Source organism: Saccopteryx bilineata, chromosome 5 (assembly GCF_036850765.1).
Source record: "Saccopteryx bilineata isolate mSacBil1 chromosome 5, mSacBil1_pri_phased_curated, whole genome shotgun sequence".
NCBI lineage: Eukaryota > Metazoa > Chordata > Mammalia > Chiroptera > Emballonuridae > Saccopteryx > Saccopteryx bilineata.
The window spans coordinates 186,744,249-186,763,302 of record NC_089494.1 but is presented as its reverse complement, the minus strand read 5'-3'; the positions used below and the strand labels follow the sequence as shown (position 1 = coordinate 186,763,302).

The following is a 19,054-nucleotide window of genomic DNA, read 5'->3' as shown; positions in this document are numbered from 1 at the left end:
ACAATCTCAGTAGGGCATAATACCTTGTCTTTCTTATCAGATGGCTGACAACAGCCTTGGGGGTCCAAGAATAATACTCTTCTACATTTACATTTAAATTTCATCTAGTATTTCAGTTGCTACTAGTTCTTCTTTTGCTTGCAGGTAAAAGTAGCATTTATTCTCACAGAATGTTTATTACAATAATCATTTATGATATAGGTACCATCTGTTTGACGTTGTGAATCCCTTAGTTAAACATGATTTTTCACCATGAGCCAAACAGCTGCTATGGGTGATGGCACACATTTTCAGTGCTCACTCCACGGTGGATTCAACTTTCCACTCTCATATTGTGACTCTTCCTAAAGTCAATTAGACAACCTAGATTGTTTCAATGGTTGTTTTGAGCAGGTTATTGAAAATAGCTGAGGTCAATGGATGGAATGGCTATAGCAGAGTTACTTTGCACATTTTTTAACATTAATCTCTGTGTACACGCAAGTGTCCTGAGTCAACAGTTAACAAAGGTTATAAGGTCTTTGTTTATAGCAAAACTAAACAGAAGTCTTGAAGAGACTATAAATGTCTCTTGCCTGAACCATTTTTTCCTCTTGGAAAAATGATGGGTAGTTTTCCTGTTATTATCCCCCCCCCATCCCTCTAAAAAAACCTTTTTATCATATATATATATATATATATATATATATATATATATATATATATATATATATAAATTTAGAGAAGGGGAGATAGTGAGACAGACTCCCACCTGTGCACCAACCGGGATCCACCCGTCAACCCTGTCTGCAGCCCATGCTTGAATCAACTGAGCTATTTTTAGCACCTGAGGTTGATGTACTCCAACAGAGCTATCCTCAGTGCCCAGGGCCATGCTTGAACCAATCAGGCAACTGGCTGTGGGAGGGAAAGAAGGAGAGAATGGGGAGAGTAGGAGGGGAGAAGCAGATGGTCACTTCTCCTGTGTGCCCTGACCAGGAATCAAAACTGGGACTTCCATATGTTGGCCTACGCTCTATCCACTGAGCCACTGGCCACTGGCCAGGGCCTATTATTTGTATTTTGACATTCATTTTTCCCATACTTTTCAAATATTTTTATTCTGTTTTTTAAAATTTGTGTGGGCGCACGAGCACAAGAGAGAGAGAGAGAGAGAGAGAGAGACAGAGAGAAGGTGAGAGAGAAAGGGACAGACAGGAAGGGAGTGAGATGAAAAACATCAACTTGTATTAGCAGCACTTCAGTTGTTCATTGATTGCTTTCTCATATGTGCCTTGATGGGCAGGGGGGGGTGCACCAGTTGAGCCAGTGACCCCTTGCTCAAGCCAGCGACCTTGGGCTCAAGAGAGTGATCATGGGGTCATGTCTATGATCCCACGCTCAAGCCAGCAACTTCAGGGTTTTGAACCTGGGTCCTCAGCATCCCAGGCCAACACTCTATCTACTGCACCACCACCTGGTCAGGTCACACATTTTCATTATTAAACTTCATCTCTGTGAGACTAAAGTCTTTGTTTTGTAGTTAAGGAATCTCTGGCCAAAGCAGTTGGAGAGGAGCAGCTGGACAGCTCTTGACATCACCATAGTCTATGTCAAGCACAGCCTGGTTTTCCTGGAGTGTGGTTGGGGGCAACAGGTCCTTTGCCTCACTAGAGAGGCCAAAGGGCATGTTGTACTTCATAAATGACTGTGGGTTAGTGTCTGGAGAGATGGATGGCTGTGTGGAGGGAGCAGCACATTCCTGCCAAATCAGCTCATTCTTGGGAGACAGGGCATTACAATTGCAACCCCAGTCCACCTGCCAGCTTGCCAAGTGACCCCAGGGGGGAGCCCTGCGAGAGGAAAGACACCACAAATGGGGCCTTTTCTCTGTTGGGTTATGGTTTGTCAGTCACAGTGTACCCCTTCACAGAAGTCCTTATGAAGATCCGGTCTCTCAGAGCTCTCCAGAGCTTACTGTTCAGAGCTAAGCCTGCTCCCCAACATCAGAAGCCAGCCTCACATGTTCCCCTCCCTTCGGCGGCCCCCTGCACCGCATTCAAATGTTAACAACCACGGTGGGACTCCGTGACCTAGAAGTAAAAGCAGCAGAGTGCCTCTTAATCTGCAAAGTCATCGGACTCCAGTTGGTTCTGACCCTGCCTCTGTTAACACACAGGGCAAAGGCCTCGGACAGGACCCAAGGGCTGGCCCCTCTGAGCTGAGGCTGCCACGTTGCAAAAGAAATCTTCATTTCCTTCATGTTGGCACAAGAAAGTCCTTACATTGTGATCACACTATGCCATGCTGTCTCTTGCAGAAGAGGGAGGAGGTGGTGGACCTAGCAGGGAAGAGCCCTCAACAGCTCTTTCATTCCCTGCTGCATCTGATCCACCTTTTCATTGCACCACAAACGCTCCTGCTGAACAGAACACAAGCATCAAAGGAGAGGCCCTCCTCGCCCCCTCCAAAATTCCGCAGTCTTTGTTGTCACTGGAGCTGGGTGGTTATTGAACTTTGCAGACCCGCTGGGCCTGGAAAGTGAACACACCCTCCGGAGCCAGCAGGGGTGGTGCTGTGCGCCTGGGAGATAGAGCTTGCGCCTTGGGAAGGCCCGGCGGTTGCCATGGCACCCTGACACCGAGATCATTCCTTATGAATGACACTGGGGTCTGTGACTAAAACTGTTGATGAGTCAAAAGTCTCATGAAACTACAGGAGGAAATGAGGACCGCACCCGGGCAGGCTGTGGGAAAGAGGGATGGATCGTCCTCGAGGCTGACATGCTTTCATTCCCACCCCCCACCCCGGTTTGCTAAGGAAAACAGTCTTTAAATACAACATGGAGAGCGAGACATGCCAAACAACCTGGCATCTCATTCGTCACTGTGTATAAAACAGCGAGGGAGAAGCCGTCTTTTTAAATTATTCGCTGACCTGCTGTTGTGGTAAAATACGACAATCCCGTGCTCTTGAGCTCAGCAAACAGCACGGAGCCCAGAACGTGCTGCATTCTGACCACTCTGCTTACTGTGTCCTTTGTTCCTCTTGCAGGAAGGGCTTCCAGTGTTCCCACTACAGCTTTGGGGGCCAAGGTAGCTGGTTAATTCAGGCACTCTCTGTTTCCACAGAGAAACTATAAATAGCAGTGCTGATTGTCATTTCTGTAAGAGGGACACATAAAAGTGTCCAACGGCACTGAGTGAAGAGCACAGCCCAGAAAGGCAGTGATGGCAACAAAGGGAGACATTTGTAGATTTTACTTCTATATTGGGAACATTTCTCCTACCCCGGGGGAGAGGACATTTTTTTTTTCTTTTCTTTTTAAATTATTATCTTTATTGAGGTATAACTGACATAACATATTAATTGCAGGTGTATAACATAATGACACAATATTTGTATAGAATGTAAAATGATCACCCTAGTATATCTAGTAAATATCTGTCCTCATATATAGTTACATTTTTTTCTCTTGTGATGAAGACTTTTAAGATATACTCTCTTGTGTCGGCTCAGCGTGTGAAAGTCTCTGGTTCGATTTCCGGCCAGGACACACAGGAGAAGCACCCACTGCTTTTCGACCCTTCCTCCTCTCCTTTCTCTCTCTCTTCCCCTCCCGCAGCCAAGGCTCCATTGGAGCAAAGTTGGCCCGGATGCTGAGGATGGCTCCATGGCCTCTGCCTCAGGTGCTAGAATGGTTCTGATTACAACAGAGCAATACCCCAGATGGGCAGAACATCGCCGCTAGTGGGCATGCTGGCGGGGGGAACCCGGTTGGGCACATGCAGGAGTCTGTCTCTCTGCCTCCCCGTTTCTCACTTCAGAAAAGTACAAAATATATATATATCTTCTCTTATCAACTTCAAACATGCAATATCTTATTAACTAGAACTATAGACCCCATGCTGTAGATTATATCCCCGTGGATTATTACTTTTTTAAAACTAGAAGTTTGTACCTTTTCACCTTCCCCCTCATCCAGTTTGCCTCCCTCCCCGCCTCATCTCTGGCATATCTTCTTGTATTTAGAGAATGACATATAAGGAGATCAAGAGATGTATCCTTTCAACAAGGAGAAAAAGGAAGAGAAGAATAGAGGAGGGGTGGGGACAGAGGCCAGTTTCTCCTCCTCCGCGCTGTGGGCAGCACATAACTAGGCAAAGGTGAGAGCGCCCTGAGGATGTAGGGAGCAGGGGGCCAAGGTGGCGGAGGCGGGATGTGGCACTCAAGGGACGCTTTGGGTCAAGTTACTCCATGTGCACATCACTTAAATTAAACCTTATATTTGGAATTCAGATCTGTTGTAAAAAGTTAGAACAGGATTCTTCAATTTATGTCATAAAAAGTAAAAGATTGTTTTTCAAAAACGATTCCCTTGTATGTTCTTTTATGTATCTAGCCCCCTGTGTTCATTAAAAATGCCCTTCTACTAACAAATAGGACCTATAGGAAGCTTGTCAGGACTTCCCGCATGACCTGTAATGAGATAGCTTTATGCTCCACACCGTCTCTCCTCCTCACGGTCATGCTGCCCCTGATTTCTGAGACACACAGCTCCGTACCTCCGAGACGGTGCAGTTTAGTTGGAAGATCTGCCCCTCTCCTTCCACCTGCCGCACGCAGAGTTTGCACACCAGCTCCACGGTGTTCAGGCTGAATCTCTCCAGAGTGAATATGCAGTGAAGGTTTCTCTGAGACCCGCTCCAGACGTGGTAGAAAGGAATTTCCTACAGGATGTAAAGGTGCAACTGCAAATAGGTGACTAATACTAAAAGTAACCACCAGACACTGGCTTGTCAAGTACTCTTCTCAGTATTGCAAACATCACCTCATTTAATCCTCACAACAGGTCTGCACCCCCCCCCAAACCCTTTTCAAATGAAAAAGCCCAGAGATGTGAAATAAGTTGGCCAAAGCCCCACAGCGAGCAAGCGGCAGAGTTGAGATCTGAACCCGGAAAGTCAGCCTCCAGAATCTATATACCTAACCAGTTTGCCACTTGTCTGTCATTTACAAAGAACGCTATTGTAAATAGTTTAAATGAAACCTACACACTCCAGTCATTGCTCATTAAAAGGAATCCCTGCCGTGGTATTCTGGAGAGAACCAATGGAGCTCTGAAGGATAATGGGCTGACCCAGTTCCCTTTCATGCCTATACCCTCCCTCTGCACAGGGCAGGGGAAAGGCAACACACACTCCAGTCGGAAGCTGTGGCTTCAGTTAGCTGCCGCAGAAAGGTCTTTGGCTTAAAAAGCATCAAGCATCTAACAGTTGTACATTTTCACAAAGTCTCCTAGACCACCTTACAGAATCCATTCTAAAATCTTTTTTCGATAAAGGAAATAAAAGATCGATACATAAATAATGGGTGAACACAGTGCTTATGAGCAGAGTCTGAAGAACAGAGGGGAACATGCTCCCTTCACCTATGTGGTGATTAGAAGCAAGCTACTGAACCTTTCCATGCCTCCGATTCCTTATCTGTGAAAGAGTAAGTGAAAGAGGACCTAAATCCTACACAAGCTGGGGTTAGATGCGATAAACCAAAGTGCGTGAGTGTCTAGTGGAAGGAAGGAATTCAGGCAGCCTTAGTTTGAACTAATGTCAGGTTATCATTATTATAAAAGTAGTATTTTCCATTATGATTACATAAAGAATTTTTTTTTTTCAACAGAGACAGAGAGAGGGACAGGCAGGAAGGGAGAGAATGAGAAACATCAATTTTTCATTGCAGCACCTTAGTTGTTCATTGATTGCTTTCTCATATGTGCCTTGATCAGGGAGCTACAGCAGAGTGAGTGACCCCTTGCTCAATAGTGACCTTGGGCTCAAACCAGCAACCTTTGAGCTCAAGCCAGTGACCATGGGGTCATGTCTATGATTCCATGCTCAAGCCAGCGACCCCACACTCAAGCTGGTGAACCTGTGCTTAAGCCGGCAACCTCGGGGTTGTGAATCTGGGTCGTCTGCATCCCAGGCCGATGCTCTATCTACTGCACCACCGCCTTGTCAGGTAAGAAAACTGTTCATAAAATGGGAAGATCTGTGGACTTTTATGGCAGTTGCAGAATAAGGAGAAGAAGAAAGCAAAGGAAGAGATTTAATGAGCAAGTTAAAATCCAAGTCTTTCAAGTGCTGAGTGATAAAGAAGAGGCTGCTATGCAACCCCATCTAAGCTTGAGACTGTTATCAAATTAATAAGTTTTTCTTCCACAATCTATGTGTGAGTACTAGACCTATGAGTAAGAATGGAGCTAGAACATTTTCCCATCACTCCTAGTACATTCATTGACCAGTCATAACCAGTCCTGCTGTAGTGCTGAGGCGTGGGATTGGATTTGCATGCATGTAGACTAGGTCTCACAGCTTATCAAAGTATGTCTGTATCTGCTAGGACTGGAAATGAGTCTTGAGATCCTCCCATCACACAGTTTCCTGAGAGCTCGCGCCGACTGATGGAGGAGGAGGTGCAAACCCCTGGAGAGTACCTATGCTTTTCCCATTGGAACATACAATGGGACTTGGCATCTGTATGCTAATATTTAATAAAGTCCTCACCAGGTTTTATTTTTACATGCTATATAAGTTTCAAAACTGGGGTTCCTTCTAAGTTTTCAAAGAAAAGGTACTCTCCTAGACAGGTTGAGCCTAATTTATGTCATGTAGGATAACATGTTCTGCTTTTTTTTTTTTTTTTTTTTTTTTTTTTTTTTTTTTTTGCAAGAAAGATTGAGCAAAAGAGAGAAAGAGAGAGAAAGAGACAGGAACTGACAGACAAGAAAGGAGAGAGATGAGAAGCATCAACTCATAGTTGTGGCACCTTAGCTTCTCATTGATTGCTTTCTCATATGTGTCTTTACCAGGAGGCTCCAGCTGAGCCAGTGACCCCTTGCTCAAGTCAGTGACCATGGTGTCATTTTGACAATCCTATGCTCAAGCCATTGATCCCTGCTCAAGCTGGTGAGCTCTCCCTCAATCCGGGGACCTCTGGGTTTCAAACCTGTGTCCTCAGCATCCCAAGCTGATGCTCTATCCACTGCACCACTGCCTGGTCAGGCTGTTTTTCTTATGAATGCATTTTGAGGCTTTTAAAAATCAACCCAATGTAAACATTTATCTTATCTTGAAATTGTAATGATGGACTTGAAAGTCTTACTTGCTAAAAATAAAACAATGATTGTCCAGTTATTTGAAAGAGAATTAAGAAAAAACATTCCTTCCAATATATCTATTTCTCAAAAATCCAAAATAATCCCAAATTATTTTGGAGAGACAAGTGCTGATGTATGAATGATTAATTTTTCAAAGAAGGGAATATCTTAGGTTTAAATAATTTTAGTCCTTTTTCATGGAGCTGTTTCCAAGCCTTTATTGCATCTTGGGCACCTTACCTGATACTTAGCCAGCAATTTGCTCTTCCAGAGGGAATGGGCGATATCGTGGATGGACAGGCGCAGGTTGTGGGTGCTGCCTTTGAAATGAAGAGCCTTAGGTTCTTCCAGGAGCTGTCCTCCCATCTGTCTCTCAAGCTGCAAAACTTCCTGCAATCACATGCCCAACACCAAAGCAAATTACTGAACTGTATCACTTCCACCAACTCTCTCATTAAGTGAGTGTTTCCTTCCTGTGCCTTCCTCCGACCCTGGCTAACAGGAGTAACAGGTGACGACTACTTCTGCAGCCTCGAGTCCCTTCAACTGCAGCCACTGCCAGTGTGTATGTGACTGGATCCTACTGACCACCAACTATGCCTCAGCAATCACACTGTTAGGAGCAAATTCAGAACAGTCAGCACTTCATGACAAACAAGCACAGTATTTTTCATATACAGGAAATAACCAAAGAGCTCCAAATGGGAGAAAAAGAAACCCAGATAAAAGAAAAAAAACAGGTAGAAATAGAAGTAGGTAAGTAAGTAGATTTTCAATGAAATCCCAGGGAAAGGGGCAAATAACCATTCAACAAACTGTATCTTGGACTTAGTGAAAACCAGCTCATGAATAAAAATTTAGAATATGTTTTGCGCACTTTTTCAGACTTTTATAGTCATTTTATCTACAGAAATAGTAAAATTTTGCTTAAAATTATCCATTGCAAGATTTCAAATTATCAAAAACATTCAACTGTGCTCATCATACATCTTATTAGAGGAAAATATACTGATGCAGATTATGAAGGTTTCTCAGCAGCAACGATTGAAAGCAACAGTTTACTCAGGCTAAATTTTAAAAAGAGTGCCTTTTTTCAAGAACTGTGGCTGATAAAAACTATTGCTATGTAATAGCTTTATTTATACTATAAAGATGTAAAACGAAGACAAATTCTATATATTCCTCCAATCCTGAAACTAGCTAATGGGAGTTAATGAAGTATTTTCAACTACAGCTGCAGTTATCCAAACAGCATCTAACCACAAGTTATCAATGAACGAAATATCCTGGCTCTTCTCTGCTGTCTGAACCACCCCGTGCACATTTCTCTCCCTTTGTGCTTTAAAGTTTTAGTGGGCCTTGGCCCGTTGGCTTAGCAGTAGAGTGTTGGCCCGGCATGTGGAAGTCCTGGTTCAATTCCCGGTCAGGGTACATGGAAGAAGAGACCATCTGCTTCACCACCCTTCTGCCTCCCTCTTTTCTCTTTCTTCCCTTCCCAAACATGGCTTGAATAGTTCAAGTAAATTGTCACCGGGCACTGAGGATGGTCCATGGCCTTGCCTCAGGTACTGAAATAGCTCGGTTGCTAAGCAACAGAGCAGCAGACCCAGATGAGCACAGCATCACCCTGTAGGGGGCTTGCCAAGTGGATCCCAGTTGAGGTACATGCGGGAGTCTGTCTCCATGCTTCTCTGCCTCCTCACCTCTCACTTAATAATAATAATAAAGAAATGTTTTAGTGATACCAATATGTAGGTAATTTACTTTCTTTTTTTTAAAATAAGAGTCCAAGAAAATAATGAATTTTATAAAAATATAGTTTTATTCTTTGGTGAGATTTCAATGGAAAACATGGGGTTCAATAATACGGGCCATTTCACATACATTTATCCGGCTCCTACCAGGGTACCAAGCACAAGTGGGTTATACTGGAGAACTGTGAGTATGGGAACCAGACTATAGTCACCAACATCGTTGACTGTGTAAACAGCTCATTTTAAGCTGCTTCTGTAGTGATTCTCAGCATCCATCATCTCTGAGTCAGGCCACTGAGTTCTGAACAAAGCAAGGTGCTGAAAGGTCCTATAGGGTGTAGGAAATATTAGGATAATATGGAATATTCTCAGAGGGGGACTCCTCTAATTGGTGTCTAATGGAAGCCATGAGGAAACAGAACATTGATGGAAAGATGAACATGGTCCATCTGCTTGAGAATATTGACATTGAGATTATTCAACTTTGCTGGCTTATGCGTAGCTATTACTTGTGACAGGAGCCTGAGCAATCAGCCGGCCCCCAACCAGCCAGTTGGCCACCCGGACACATATGTTATCACTGTGCCCTGGCTTTGCTGTGCCTGCAGCTCAGCAGGCTCTGAGGGTCCCCATTAGGCTATACAGATCCACCCAGACTCACATATTCTCCTTATGGACCTCCCTCCCACAACACTTCACAGTCCATTCCTAGACAAGAACCTGGCCATGTGGAAATGAAGATGAATAAGAAAAGTGAGGGTTAATTGCAATTTCTTCTGCTTCAGCAGGAAGGCATAATGAGCTTATGTTGATCATGTTCATGTTCAGTGTCTAGTTAGCATAATAGAGAAAGCTGATGTTCCCAGTGAACCTGGCACCTGACAAATTCTAAAGCTAAAATGATGTTTGTTTATAAGCCCTTTGAAGAAAAGAAACATAATTAGAAATCTTTGAGATTACAATCATGCCAATCAATCAGTTGTAGCTTTTCTTTCCAGTATACCCTAATTACCTCATCAAGATGTCTAAAGAGCAATCGATAGTAATTATCTGATTACTATAGATCTTCATTATGTCCAAATTATCTCCCTGGGATGTCTGAAAGAAGATGCATTGTTTTCCTGGAGGTAATTGTACCCAGCTAAGTATAATCCACACCCACATTCTTACAATCAACACAAATTGCAGAGTATACAAAGAGCATTGTCAGTTTCCTTGGCTGGGAGGACAATTGAAACAACCTAAATTGCCTATTGGCCATGCCCTTGAAGTCAAGATATGTAATACCATGCATGCTTCAAGCACAAAATCTGTGCTGGAGCCAGCCCAAGAATAGGGCTCAGTCCTTGGCTTTGGCATTGACCTCAGCTCATGGTCAGAAGTTCTCGGTGGGGAAAGTGACTGGGCTGGCTAGAGCTCTTTTTTTGAGAGAAAATCTCAAGTAAAGTTCCACTCTATTTTATTTTTTAATTTCATTTTGCAGTTGACTCTTTGTTTTTTTAAAAAAAATTACAGTTGACATTAAATATTATTTTACATTATCTTCAGGAGGACAGTTTAGTGACTAAATATTTATATAATTTACGAAGTGATTCCCACCGTAAGTCTAGTACCCACCTGCACCACACATAATTATTACACTACTGTTGACTGTATTCCCAATGCTGTAAATAAAGTGACATTTCAGACAATGAGACCAGAAAATACACATGCTTTCCACATTCTTAAGCTCTCCATCTCTCCACCAACCAGGAATGACACGACGCCGCTGCGCAGAGTTGGGAGGAACCTGACATTTTTCTCCCTTCAATTGGACATGAACCTGGTGAAAGATAAACTGCCCATTCTGCTTAGAGTATCCACGCTTAGAGCAGAGGTCTCTAAACATATGTGACTGCATATCTCTCTCAGTCAAAACATTGAGCATGCATTCTGTATGTTTCTTTAGAAATTATATACTTATATTAATACACGAGCATGTTAACATATTATGTTATAAAATATAACATGAAAAGCATGGTCAAAGACAAACAGGATTTATGGGTTTTTGTTTTTATGCTCCATATATTCATTGGGTCTGGGTTGTGTGAATTCCCTTCTGGAGACTGGAGGCTTAGGCGGCTGTCCTTTCACTAGATCCTTTAGAAGCAATTAGCCTAGTAGTAAATGATTCAGTAAAAAAGATTCTTACCAAACTTAACTATTTTTTTTTTCCTGAAAAGTAACAACTGGTATCATCACACTTAGGATGTTCAACTTCAAGGAAACTACAAAACAAAGGAGAAGACAATAACCAAAGTACAAACTAAAAATATTAAAGTGGAAATTAAAGATATTACAATTAGTAAATAAAAACCACTCCTTGACAACTAACACCATCTGAAACCATAAATGAGTCAGAGATGGCTTGCCACACACAGTGAATCCCACATATATCTTGATTCAAAAGACAGAAGAGGCAAGCCCACTTGACAGGCTCATCAGGCTTTTATTCCATATTGTTATGGCTTTTTAAGTATTATATATATATATGTATATATATATATACATACATACATACACACATTTTGTTGTTGTTGTTACAGTGACAGAGAGAGGGACAGAGAAGGACAGATAGGCACAGACAGACAGGAAGGGAGAGAGATGAGAAGCATCAATTCTTCGTTGTAGCTCCTTAGTTGTTTATTGATTGCTTTCTCATATGTGCCTTGACTGGGGGCTAAAGCAGAGCAAGTGACTCCTTGCTCAAGCTAGCGACCTTTGGGCTCAAATCAGCATCCATGATTTCCCTCTCAAGCCAGCGACACTGCACTCAAGCTGGTAAGCCAGCACTCAAGCCAGTGAGCCCATGCTTAAGCCAGCGACCTTGGGGTTTTGAACCTGAATCCTCTGTGTTCCAGTCTGATGCTTTATCCACTGCACCACCAGCTGGTCAGGCTGGGTTTTTTTTTTTTGCTTTCTGAAGCTGGAAACGGGGAGAGACAGTCAGACAGACTCCCGCATGCGCCCTACCGGGATCCACCCGGCACGCCCACCAGAGGGCGATGCTTTGCCCCTCCGGGGTGTTGCTCTGCCGCGACCAGAGCCACTCTAGCGCCTGGGGCAGAGGCCAAGGAGGCACCCCCAGCGCCCGGGCCATCCTTGCTCCAATGGAGCCTTGGCTGCAGGAGGGGAAGAGAGAGACAGAGAGGAAGGAGGCGGGGGGTGGAGAAGCAAATGGGCGCTTCTCCTATGTGCCCTGGCCAGGAATCGAACCCGGGTCCCCCGCACGCCAGGCCGACGCTCCACCGCTGAGCCAACCGGCCAGGGCCCAGGCTGGTTTTTTAAGTGTTATAGTTTCAGGTATTTTATAGCCAATCCACTTAAAAATCTTGTAACTTATATTTTGAAAAGCTTGATTTTAAAATTTCCTTCTGCATGAAATCATTTTGGTTATCATACATATGATACAAATAAGTAGGAGAACATAAAAATAACAGATGTATGAATCAGTAAGATAGAGTATCACAGTTAAATGCTTTACTTTCCTTAATCTTCCTGGCACATCATTCAACACCAGGGAAGCATGCACGCTCTGTCAGAAACCAAGCCAGGCTCTGGGTCACACAGACAAGCAAGTCCCCATCCCTGCCTTGAGCAGACCACCATATAAACACGTAATCCCAGCAGACTGCACTCAGTCCCAAGACAGCACCCTGACAGGCTACTTTTGGACCCCAATAGTTAGAATATTTCACACACTGTAAAAGAGAATAGGGAAAAACATATATTTAAGGTCAAAAGCTTTAGAAAGACTTAAGAAAAATATTATGACCTTGAAAAGAAATACCATAATAGGAATTAGGATCATCTTAGGCTCTCTGTTCTCAGAAATATAAATGTCACCCTCCTTTCAAAGGTCATCCTCTCTCTTGGCAGCACGCCCCCTCCGTGCCTAGTCTGGCACTACGTGACTGACTCTACCTGTTGCTCTCCTTTGCTTGCTCTCCTCCTCTGGGAGAGGTCCCCTTCTGACTTTCTTTGCCAGTCTATTTCCACCCCTCCAACTTAACCTTGAAAAGACTCTCTCAGGGGTCAGTTATCAATAAAGGTGTTGCTAGTCCATCACTTCGGGGGAACACACGCTCCAACCCCAGTGGTAATGTCAGCAGGAGCAGGCTCCCTGTGCATCAGAGCCTGGTTCCTGTGAGGCCCCACGCCATCCGGGGAGACTGCTGCTTCCCCAGCACTGTGGGCTGCCCCAGCCTGGGCCCTGATTGAGGGCTGTATTGATTCAGGGAACCTGTGAGAGATTGCTCGAAAGGCAGGGACAAGGGACTCCACAGTAGAAACAAGCAGCTTTCACAATAACCAATTAAACCAAGACATTATCCATGCCAAGCCATTAGCTTAGGCCACTTAAGAGCCACAATAAATCCAAGCTGTTTTAAAGGCCCGGACATGCAAAGGGAGCCCCTCTGGCCCGTACCCAGTGCTCTCTCCCAGGCCCTGAGAGGATGAGCTCTTCCCTCATTAAGGGCTGACACAGCCAGGCAAAGGGGAGGAGCCCTACAGCTCTTACACGCTGGTTTCCCCAAACCCACCCAGGACGCTTCAATCTGCATTAATGCTGGGGTTGGAACGCATCTGCCTCCACTGCCCCTCTCCTTCTTCCTCCTCCTCCAGGTCCTTTACAGCCTGTGCCAACTTCCCGTAAGTGCCAGCCTCACAAGGAGTGCACACAAGAGCTCCAGGTGACAGAGCTGCACGCACTGGGATGCATAGCCTGTGTTTAAGAACGAGACCGTCTCTGCTTGAGTGAAAGCAGGGACTTGGCGCTGGAAGCTGAGTGAGGTGCTGGGGCCCTGGCTCTATTCTCCACGCTCTGTGCTCAGACTTGTCCTCTGATCACCTTCATTCTCCTCAAGTCCATGCCTTCTCTCTCACAACACTGCTTGGAAGGGAGCCTTCTTCCTCTCCCTCCCTGGCACTTGTCTGAGTTTCCAGTTTCTCCAGAGGTGAGAGTCCTATCTGTGGGTTATCTAGCCTTTAGCTCCCTTCTATGTCTCTGTCTTGTTTTCCCTCTGACATTTTATCTCCTATCACTCCTTTCCTCTTCTTATTAGAAATCTTATCAGCCAGAGAAAGGAAGACACCAGTGATTAAACTTAAATCTCATATAACTCGCATTGCAATCTCGCCTGGAAGAGAAGGTTAGAGGAGGTTGAAGTAAGGCTTTGTTTTGTTTTGCCTTGCTTCTTTCTCGGTATTGTCTGGCTGAAATTCATCTGCACACTCTTTATTCTTGATGGAAACAGAGCCCTGCATCAGCGGCAGTCAGAGCTGCCGGGGCGCAGGGCCTAGCGCCCAGACCTGAGCACGTGCAGGCAGCGATTGCAGAGAAAGCACTAACAGTACTGCCCAGAGGCGAGCATGCAAAGGACAGCGGATGAAGTAGCCTTCCACTCCGGGGGGCTTGTTGTGGTTTAATTGTACTGTGGAAAGGCACTCATTCTCCGTTTTGTCCAGGGTGCTGGACCAAGTGCCAAAGACCGAGCTGTGCAGTTCAAGAGCAGTGCCCACCTTCCCCATGCCATATGGGCACAGGGTTCTGGAGGCACAAGGAACAAACTGGCCAACGTTTGGTGTGCCACCTGTGCTAAACCTCCAAAGACCAACCTTCAAGGGTTGCGCTGACCTATAGTTTAAAAAATCACATCGCCGATCTTATTTTACAGAACTTGCTTTGCTCCTAGTCATTCTTTCATCCTCTGTGGAAACCTGCCCTGTCATTCAAGGACGGGAAATTTCTAAATTTGCTACTGAGGTTGTCACCAGGCCACTGTCGCTGTCAGAGCTGTGGGCCCAAACTCTCCCAGAGGAGAGGCCAGGGAGATTGCCACCCTTTTCTCCTGCTCCCTGCCAGCTCTTCAATGACTGCTCTTAGCTCCCATTCGCTGACTCCTCCTCAGGCCTCAGGTCTCAGGCTGCAGGGCCAGCGGTAGCAAAGGAACATGTGAATGTCAGCGGCCTCTCCCACCTGCTCTGGTCATCGCTGCTGGCCGCAGGCCTGGTGGTGCTGCTCTCTCTGCCAGTGGTCATGCTGCGGAGCTCTGCTCTCCTCCTGAGTCTGTCTGCCACCCTTCCTCCCGAATCATAACAAGGCGGGGATCCTGTGACCATGTGCAAACACTTCCCGTCAAGTCACTCAGTTTCCAGGGTCTGCCTGCTGCCGCCACAGCTGCCACCAGCATGGGTGCTTGGTTTGGGCTGCCACTTCCAGCCTGCCTGAGTCACAGTAGCTTTGGACGCTTGTGAAGAAAAATGCCAAGGGGAAGTGGCCGTGTCACTTGTCTACCTCTGCTCTTAGTTCTAAGGAAAAGATGATGTCTCATATTTATGTATTAGGAATAAGACTTTTTAGGTTGTTCTAGAATTTCTGAAGTCATCTTGTTATTTCTTTTCACCCCTAACATGTTATTTTTTTAACTTCTGTATTAGTTTTCTACTTCGGCCATTAAAATTTAGCATACACTTAGAGAATTACAACAACACAAATTTATAACCTTATTGTTCTGCAGGTTGGAATCTGACACAGGTTCCACTGAGCTAAGATCAAGGAGTGGGTGGGCTGCCTTCTTCTCTGGAGGCTCTAGAAGAGAATTCTGCACATTTTGTTACATAAGGCAATACATTCACAAGTTCTGAGCATTGTGTGTAGACATCTCAGGGGAAAACATGTGTGCTCACCATAGATTCTATTTTCTCTTCCCTCTTTTCTCCCTCTCCTAAAATAAAATATTTATTCAACATGGCAGGTCATTTCTAAAATATATGACAGAACCAGGGCCAGTGCCCAGTCTCCTGAGAAGATATTAAAGCTGGAGTACATTTCAACGGACCAAAAAGATTCCTGTTCTCGAAGGGCTGATCCACTAGCCTGCTACCAAACCTGAAATGCACTCCGTCATTAGATTACAATTAGACTTAATATTTTCATTGAGCCATTATCTTCAAAATGCCAGTATAATCTAAATGCCCACCTAAGGATAATTAGCATTATCAAGTGCCTATTTTGTACCAGGAAATTTAATAACTATGATCTCTTTGAATCTTCCAAGGTCCCTGATGCAGACCAAACGACCCCCGGAGTGGGCAAGTTCAATGACCGGGGCCACAGAGCTGAAGGGCGGCAGAACCAACCGAGTCAGCCCGCCTGACACACGCTTTCCCTCCATGCCACATGCTTGTAACATTTAACATGTTTTTTGTTGATATTATCTAATACATGTGTTACATGTATGTTATTTTAATATGTTAATTTAATTCCAGAGACTAGGACCTTGAAGTATATCAGGCTAATTTTGAGGTTGTTTGAGGTAACTGGGGAAAAAAGAGAGAGAGAGAGAGAGAGAGAGAGAGATATGAGGCCAATCAAGAAAGGGCAGCCTTAGAAGGACCAGACAAGGCAGACCTCAGGTGGAAGGCGCCAGGAGGCAGGATGACAATAAACCTCTTACAGGCTACTCAGTTGTCAATGAATGCAGCCCGAAAAACTGACTATCACACATTGTTAACTAGATTTCTTACTTTCTTTGATTTTCAGTATTTCTTTTATATTTTCTTATTTTTTTTTAACAATATATGATATTTCCTAGAGTTATTGTACCAAAAGTGTAGCCTGATTAGTGTATGTGAAAAATAAAATGCAAAGAATGCTCTTCTCCATGGCAAATGACGATGGAAAGAAAGTCAGCTTATGCTAATACAGTACATGTTTCTTGGTTTGTATGACATACATATTAGCCGGAAATTCAATAAACATCATTGACTACCCAGATTGTATCCAAATAACTCATCTTTTAGGTTCTGAATCTTAAGAGTTCAGAATAAACCCCTTTATTAAGAAAGGAAGAAGCTCATACATTATACTAGTGGTTCTCAACCTGTGGGTCGCGACACAGGCGACCCCTGTGTTTTGGTCGTTCGACTCCCACCAGGGTCGCGACCCACAGGTTGAGAACCGCTGCATTATACCATTAGGATACTGGGGCAGGATTAGTTACCTCCACCTAGATGTATGTCTCTTAAACTGTTTTTACACTTATCCCAACTATAACCTTGTTCTCTATTAATTTCTTGTCAATTATCATTAGGATTTAAGTCTTTGAAAACAGCCATATTATTTATTAATTTAATCACCTGAATGGAAGAGGAAGAGAAAAGCTGTATTAACACCCAAAACAATCTTTTCAGTAGATACGACCTCTCTGTTGGAGCCTGGAATTGGTTCTAAACTACTCTAACATGTCTTAGCATCTTTATCTATTTACATGAGTTTAGCTTGCACATGCTCCCATTGTTTCTTCGGGTGTACAGACTGGAAAAACACCTCTCTGAAAGGTGTATAAAGGAATTCACTGGTCCCCAGCAGCCTTGACTTTTAGTTCAGCAGTCACTGCCAGCACTCAAATTTTACATCAATGCTTCAACATTGCTAATTTTTTAAAGTTTCAGGTGATCATTTTTGCCCCCAGGTTTAATAAAACTAAGATAAATTGTTATGAAAGCGCTGAAGTCAAAGTGGTGGGTGGGAAAATAAAAGAATGCAGCAAGGTTATTGAAAACAATGTGGTTGGTGGTCTTGTCACTCTCCCCCATCCACATGGACAATACAAACACATAGGATAATAAGTGGGAATTAATACTCTCGTTATGTTCAGTTCCAGACATCATCTTTTTCTAATTAGCTCTCCAGACTGTGGGCTGCTTAGCCCTGAGATTAAGTGCTGCACTGGGCTTCCCTCTGAGTCCTAGTCCAACCTTCTGTGAGGGCTTCTGCAATTCAGAAAGAATCACCAGTACACAGCAGCGACCGTAAGAAAATATCAAGTCCAGGGAGCCCCACTTTGAGGCATCGTTTGCTGTGCTGGAGATGGAGGTGGTGGAGGAGTTGGATTAAAGCACAAATAAGAGAGTAGGACTCGTTTTCATCAAAACCTAGACTATGTGAGGAGTGACTGAAATAAAGGGTTTTAAGGGGGTGCCGGACAGTGGTGGCACAGTGGATCGAGTATCAACCTGGGATGATGCTGCTGGCTTGAGCGCAAGCTTACCAGCTTGAGCACGGGGTTGCCAGCTTGAGCACGGGATCATCGAAATGATACTATGGTCACTGGCTTGAACCCAAAGGTTGCTGGCTTGAGCTCAAAGTCACTGGCTTGAGCAAGGGGTCACTGGCTTGGCTTGAGTCCCCTGGTCATGTATGAGAAGCAATCAGTGAACAACTAAAGTGATGCAACTAAAAATTGATACTTCTCATCTCCCTTTTTGTCTGTCTCTCTCTCTCTCCATCTCTCTCCTCAAGGGTAAAAGACAACAACTGAAGGAAAATCCCTTGCGTGGAGTTAGGTCCTTGCAAAACCTGAGAGTGGAGAGGACGGGAAGAAATAACTGCTTTTTGAAATCTTATGAGTCAAGAAGAGATAAGTGGAAGGATTGTGGAAAAGCAGGGGAGCATAGCTTAGGGCAGATATCTTGAAATTAAAATAGACTCAATTAGCAATTTGTGATTTTTTAGAGTAACTGAACCACCTAGAAGTAGAAGTTGACGGCTTGTTCAGTGGAGGTCCTCTCTAGCTACGGAAATTAGAAAAACCTGCAGCAGTTCCAGATGGCAAAACATTTCAGAGTGGGAGTGAGTTGCCTGCAGATACGAGTATGAGCAGGTGAGGGACTGTGCACCAGGAGACCACAAAAGGTTGAAGGCATTCTTCCTTAAGAACAAAGGGCAGTTTGCATGTACCTTCTGTGTGAGAGATAGAAGTTCAGATGTTGTGGTCAGAAAGGAGGAGTTTCACAGGTAGAGATCTTGGTGTTGTTGCTAATGACGATGAAATCTAGAGTGTATCTACACTGGTAGAGATAGATAATGTGGGATCATGTGAAAGCTACTAGAATAAATTTGAACACAAAACTCATGATTAAGTGGTGGCTTTAAATATGAGAGGGAAAAAAATGAGTGGAAAGAAAGACCACAAAGCTGGTACTGCTAGTATGGGGATACACAGGGTGGGGGAAAAGTAGATTTACAGTTGCGAGTATGTGAAACACAGAGTTTACTATTGTATTCTTATTAATTATTGCATTATTTTCCACATGAACCTACTTTTGTCCCATTTGTAGA

General features: G+C 44.1%; 1 protein-coding gene across 3 annotated transcripts in view; it reads right to left on the bottom strand.

Moving 5' to 3' along the window:
• Positions 1 to 19,054, bottom strand: part of UNC5C (unc-5 netrin receptor C) — a 437,884-nt gene that overhangs the window by 23,782 nt on the left and 395,048 nt on the right. For all 3 annotated transcript variants that reach the window (XM_066232951.1, XM_066232949.1, XM_066232950.1), the window contains 2 exons: positions 7,376 to 7,525; positions 4,545 to 4,709 (listed from right to left, as the gene is read on the bottom strand). In XM_066232951.1, coding sequence (XP_066089048.1) covers positions 4,545 to 4,709; positions 7,376 to 7,525 — 315 coding nt within the window. The remainder of the gene's footprint in view (positions 1 to 4,544; positions 4,710 to 7,375; positions 7,526 to 19,054) is intronic.